Source organism: Cuculus canorus, chromosome 16, assembly GCF_017976375.1.
Source record: "Cuculus canorus isolate bCucCan1 chromosome 16, bCucCan1.pri, whole genome shotgun sequence".
Taxonomy (NCBI): domain Eukaryota; kingdom Metazoa; phylum Chordata; class Aves; order Cuculiformes; family Cuculidae; genus Cuculus; species Cuculus canorus.
Genome location: NC_071416.1, coordinates 4,704,260 through 4,710,411, shown reverse-complemented (window position 1 = coordinate 4,710,411; position 6,152 = coordinate 4,704,260). Strand labels below are relative to the sequence as shown.

Genomic DNA, 6,152 nt, shown 5'->3' with positions numbered 1-6,152 from the left:
CAGTGATGCCCTTCACTCACAGGGGTGCACCTCTCGAGGATGCCTCTCACTCCTGGGCGTGTCCCCCCAAAGATATCCTTCCCTCCCGAGGGTGCCCCCCCTAAAATGCCCCTTACTCCTGGGATGCCTGCCGAAGACACCCCTCACGGGCAGGGATGCTCCCTCACTCCCGGGGATGCCCTTCAATCCCAGGGATGCCCCCATGGGGATGTCCCCCGGCAAGGATACCCCTCACTCCCAGGGGTTGCCCCTCCCCCCCCGAAGATGCCCCTCAGCCCCGGGATGCCCCCCGCGGGCAGGGATGCTCCGGGATGCAGGGATGCGGTGTGGTGCGGGCGCTGCGGCGCCGGGCTGGCAGAGGGGTCGCTGTTGCCACCGGCACAGCTGCCCCCCGCCCCCCCCTCCCCGTTCCCCCTCCTCCTCCTCCACCTCCTCCTCCTCCTCCTCCTCCGCCCTTTGTTCGCCGCCCGGTGGCGGCGCGGGGCGGGCGGAGCCGCAGCGGGGACCGAGCGCAGCGGGACATGGAGGCCAAGCACGGTCGGGAGGAACGGGGGGCACCACCACCACCACCTCCACCACCTCCTACGGAGAAGAAAAAGAAGGCTCAGCGCGCCCCGTCCCCCGCTCGCCCCCGGGAGGCGCCGGGCTGGCCCCGTCCCCGGCACCCGGGCGCGGCCCCGCGGCTGGCGGCGAGCAGCGCGCACCCGCGCCGGGGGAGCAAGGACGGGCGGCCCGAGAAGCGGGGTTCGGCGGCGGGGGGAGCCGGGAAAGGGCCGCTGGGGCGAGGGGCGGCGCGGGCGAAGGCTCGGAGCCGCGCGGGAGAGGCGGCGGGGCGAGCGCGGGGCAGCGCCACCGACAGCAGCTCCGAAGTGTCGGACTGCAGCGCCTCCGAGGAGGCGAAACTGCTCTCGCTGGAGCTGAGCGGCAGCGATGGGGAGGCTCCGGCCCCGCCGCCTCCCCCCTCGGCGGGGGACTGCTCGCCGCTGCCCGACGAGCCCTCGGTGGCGAGCAGCCGCCTGCAGCTCAGCACCTCGCTCGCCTTCTCCGACCTCACCGAGGAGATGCTGGATGCCGGCACCGACGGGCTGCTGCGGGAGATGGAGGATCTGCGCTCCGAGAACGACTATCTCAAGGTGGGTGTGGGGGGCAGCGCCGGGGGTGGCTGGGGGGGAGCGGGGTCCTTGCGTGTAGCGTGGGCCAGCGTCCCGGGACATGGAGTGGTGTGGAACAGCACCCCTGGGCATGGCATGGCATGGAACAGCATCCCTGAGCATGGCATGGAGCAGCATCCCAGGGCATTGCGTGGTGTGGAACAGCATCCCTGGGCATGGCATGGCACAGAACAGCATCCCTGGTTGTGGATCAGCATCCCTGGGCATGGCATGGTATGGAACAGCATCCCTGGGCATGGCATGGAGCAGCATCCCAGGGCATTGCGTGGTGTGGAACAGCATCCCTGGGCATGGCATGGCACAGAACAGCATCCCTGGTCGTGGATCAGCATCCCTGGGCACGGGTCAGCATCCCAGGGCATGACATGGTATGGAACAACATCCCTGGGCATGGCATGGCACAGAACAGCATCCCTGGGCGTGGGGCAGCATCCCAGGGCATGGCGTGGTGTGGAACAGCATCCCTAGGCATGGCATGGCACAGAACAGCATCCCTGGTTGTGGATCAGCATCCCTGGCATGGGTCAGCATCCCAGGGCATGGCATGGCATGGATCAGCATCCCTGGGGATGGCATGGCACAGAACAGCACCCCTGGGCATGACATGCAACAGCATCCTAGGGCATGGGTCAGCATCTCAGGGCATGGCATGGCATAGCACAGTGTCCCAGGGCATTGCCTAGCATCCCTGAGCATGGCATGGCATGGCATGGTATGGCATGGCACAGCACAGTGTCCCGGGGCATGGGTTGGCATCACACAATATCCTTAGCCATAGCATGGCCTTGCATCCCTGGGCTTGGCATAGCACAGTGCAGGATCCCAAAGCATGGCTCAGCTTAGCGTCCCTGGCCACCAGCATGGCATCGTGGAGCATGGCTTGGTGTGGCACAGCGTCTCCAATCTTGGCATGGCTCAGCATTCCTGGGCATGGGTGTGTATGGCACAGCATGGCACAGCATCCCAGGAATAGCTTCGCACAGCACAGCATTCCTGGGCATAGTGTGGCACAGCGTGGCATCCTAGGACATGGCTCAGCATGGCACGGCATCCCTGGGCATCGCATGGCTCAACATCCCAGGGCATGGATTGTCATCCTAGGGCGTGGCTGAGCATGGCACAGTGTCTCTGGCCTACCATGTCTCAACATCCTTGGGCAGGGCGTGGTGCAGCATCCTAAAGTGTGGGTCAACATCCCTTGGCATAGTATGATTTAACATCCCTGGGCATGGGTGGGCACAGGACAGAGCTCTACTCAGCCCAGCGTGGCATCATTGGGCATAGCCTGGCACAGTGTAGCTGGGCTTAGCTCGGCACAGGTTGGCACAGCTGGGGATGGCCTGGAAGCCGCGGCTGGGCTTGGCTCAGCTGGGCATGGTGTGGTATGGCTGGATGTAGGGCATGGCTCAGCTCAGCCCAGCATAGCCAAAATGGGCACAGGACAAAGCTCAGCTTGGCCCAGCATGGAGCAGCTGGGCATGGTCCAGCATGGTGTGGCATGGCAGGGCACAGCTCGGCTCAGCACAGCATGGTACATTTCGGCACAGGGCACTTGCTGGCACCCCATGGGCAGATTTAGCCTGGTATGGTCCAGCTGGGAATGCATCGCCCTAGTGTGGCATGGCTGGGCACAGCTCTGCTCACCATCCCTGGAGGCATTTAAAAGGCGGGTGAATAAGGTGCTTGGGGACATGATTTAGTAGTAAACAGGTATGGTTGGAGCTGATCATCTCTAAGGTCTTTTCCAACCTAATGATCCTATCGTTCAGCACAGCAGGGCTTAGAACGGCCAAGCCTAGCATGGCCCCCACTGGGCATGGCTTGGCTTGGCACAGCCTGGGCTGGCACAGCTTAGCCAGGCAGAGCTCAGCTTGTTATGGCTGAGCATGGCAGAGTTTAACTCATCCCGGTTTGGCACCCTGGCACACAGCATGGCACAGCCTGACCATGCGTGGCTGGGCACAGCCCAGCCTGGCATGGGGTAGGATGCTCCCTGCTGCCCTGCCTGCCTGTGGGTGCTGCCAGGCCCTGGGGAGATTTTCCAGCTCACTTCTTTCCGCTGGTTTTCATGCTCCCCGGGGCCTTTTTCCGGCTGTGCAGCGTGGCTGCTTGGTTCATGGGCACATGGTAAAGCTGGGGCAGACGTGCTGCGTGGGGACAGGGGCGCAGAGCTCTTCTTGCTTGGTGACCTGGTGTGCCCTGGCACACGCTGCCTGCTGCAGGGTGGACACAAAACACCCACCACAGGCCATCTCCTGGTGAGCTGCAGGCGTTTTGCATCCTCTGCTCTTCATCAGGGTGGAGCTGTGGATGAGATGCTTGTGCAGTCACCAGCTGGGGGGCTCAGGAGTAGGTACCGCATCTTGCTGACTGCTCTTCAGATGTCGCAGGCTGGAAATCAGGCCAGCGCGCAGCCACTAGTGCCAAAGTTTGTAAATGCGTCAGGACTATAGCTATGAGGTGGGAGCTGGGCATTGGGTGACAGGCTTGAAGATGTTCAATCAGGCCCTTTGTCCATTAGCAAAGCCCCGATTCACAGCTGGTGTCCCAACTCCTGCCGGAATTAGCAGCAAGAGCTTAAGGGCTTTGATTTACGGAGAGCTGGAAAAATACAGATGAGGCCCCTCCGGTTTCCAAGAACGCACGTGCAGAAGCTGCCCTTCTTGCAGACAGTGCAATTGCTTCCTCTGTGATCTTCTTCCTGGCAAGATGCAAGCATGCAGGGTGTAATTATTTTACCTGCCATGAGGGGTGGCAACTGAAATCTGGCCAGAAGCAGTGGGGAGAATGGAGAGCTGCTGGAGGTGTGCGCCAAGAAGTACCGTGGAGATGCTGATGGCATCCTCTCTTCTTTGCATGTCCTATGTGCGTTCACACCAGCACATGGGTCCCTCTGCTCACACCTCCCTGATGTGCACCCTGCCTGTAACCATGTTTCGGTGTCATAGCTCACGTCTCCTGATACCTGAGCAGGAGACCCCTGGGCTGATACCCTGGCTCCAGCTGGGTAGAAGCCACAGGTAGATGCACACAACCCTTGTGCTCCAAAACGAGGTGGAAGTTTTGCCCAGTTTCTCCAGCAAGGAGCAGAAAACAGGGCTGGGCTGAAGCAGGGTGCTGCCTTTGCTAAAAAATTGGGGATTTGGAGCCTTGCAGCAAAAGTAAAGCCCTAACCCAAGCAATCAGCATCACCCACCCTGCTGTGCAGCCCAGGTTGAGGAGCAGAGTGTGGGGACCCTGCAGAGGTGGCCCTTGGCCTCGGCAGCTCCCTTCCCTTCGGGTATGGGTGAATCAAACTTACCAGAGGTGACTTATTTCCTAGGACTCACCCAAATAGCTGCAAATGAATGTTTTATTTTATTTATTCATCAGAGCCAGATAAAACCTGCTGCATTTTTAAAGAGAAATGAGGATTTTTCAGGAGTGGGAGGGTTTTGATGACGTTTTGGCACGGGCCAGACGTGCGTGGTGCTGCTACGCGTGTGTGATGCACGCTGGGTTTTGGAGCTTCCCAGCAGAGCTGTTGCGAGCACATCACAGCCTTCTGTAGCTGTGCCAGCTCACGTTGCATCTTTTCCTCGGCTGCCATCATAAAATGTATATCTTCAAGCACACTTCACCCATTTCTCTTTGCAGCCCAGATTTGGGCAAGGCTCTACCTTCCTCCTCCTGCTCTGTGCATAACAGGCTGTTGTCTCCTCTTGTTGCTGCTTTGGGGTGCATGCACCTGCTGTAACCTCCAGTAAATGGGTAATTTTAAGCATTTGCCCCAGAAAAGGGCTGGTTTTTATGCCCAGGTTGGCAACCCAGCAAGGGAGGAGATGTCTCGGGTGTCCTTGCCCCATCATTGCACTGTTGCTGAGCCGTGCAGTGGAGAGCAACTCCCAGCCCTGCTCAGCGAGCTGGAAAATGTGAGATGCGATACGGCAGCAGCTGCGGAGGGACAGGCAGACAAAGAGTGGGCATGGGAGAGGGTTTGGAGCGAGGGGAAGGGATGCCTGCAAACCCTCTCCTCTCCACGGGAAGGGGCTTAAGGCATGTGCTATGTAATACAAGGAGCGCAGTTCTGCCAGACCCCTCCTGCACCCTGCCCTGTGCCACCCTGCATCCCTCAGGGTTTGCGTGCGTTTCCCAGCTCCGTGGAGAAACATGTAGGGTGGTGCATCGTTTCCCCTGAGGCAGCCGGGGAGCAGGGCATGCCACCAACAGGGCTCACTGCCAGCATCCCACCTGCTGCCAGCATCCCATAGGGGCACAGGGGTCTGCAGGGGGGGCTGGAAGATGGATTTGAGTGACTCTGTTGGTGCTGGCCAGATCCTGCCCAGCCACAGGGGCAGGGGCCGAGGCCAGGGTTCCCGGTAACCACAGGCAGAGCCAGGGCACAGGGCTCTGCTGGGTATCACCCCACCAGCAGTCACCTTGGAAGAGGCTTTACAGCCTCTCGCCTGTTCAGATGCTGCACGACACCGTTTGCGCTGCAGAGAGCTCACAGCTGTTTTCCTGTTAATTTACGGAGGCAGGTGTAAAGCTGAGAAATGTTGATTTTACACTAGCCACCGGGCTGTGCTGTGCCAAGCAGGAGCTGGCATGCTGGCCAGGGGCAGCGCATGGGCTGCCGCACTGAGCTCCAGCATGATGTGGATGGAAGGATGGCTGATGTTTACTGTCGGATCTGGGCTAGAGCTGCTGTTAATGCTTCTAAAGAAATCCCTGTGTGCAACACATGAGTGTGCCTTATCCATCCTTTGACCCATTGCAGTGTGGGCTTGGGGTGAGCTGTGTTTGCTGGGGTCCCCTTGCTGGCAGGGGACGTGCCTGGGCACCCGGGGCAATTTCCTTTAGAAATCCCCTCCGACTTTATTTTTTCCCTAGCAATTTCTAGCATAATTCCCTCTTGTGTCTGCTGGGCTCAGAGTTAATTGAAAGCTGCTGCTTTTGTCCTGTAATCTCAGAGGAAGCCGTGCTTGTTGCTCCTGGACA

The 6,152-nt window shown here is 60.0% G+C and overlaps 1 protein-coding gene across 3 annotated transcripts in view; it reads left to right on the top strand.

Annotated features, from left to right (window-relative positions):
• Positions 1-464: 464 nt before the first annotated feature.
• SOGA1 (suppressor of glucose, autophagy associated 1) overlaps positions 465-6,152 on the top strand; it is a 29,824-nt gene continuing 24,136 nt past the window's right edge. For all 3 annotated transcript variants that reach the window (XM_054081378.1, XM_054081376.1, XM_054081377.1), the window contains exon 1: positions 465-1,133. In XM_054081378.1, coding sequence (XP_053937353.1) covers positions 522-1,133 — 612 coding nt within the window. In that variant the 5' untranslated portion in view covers positions 465-521. The remainder of the gene's footprint in view (positions 1,134-6,152) is intronic.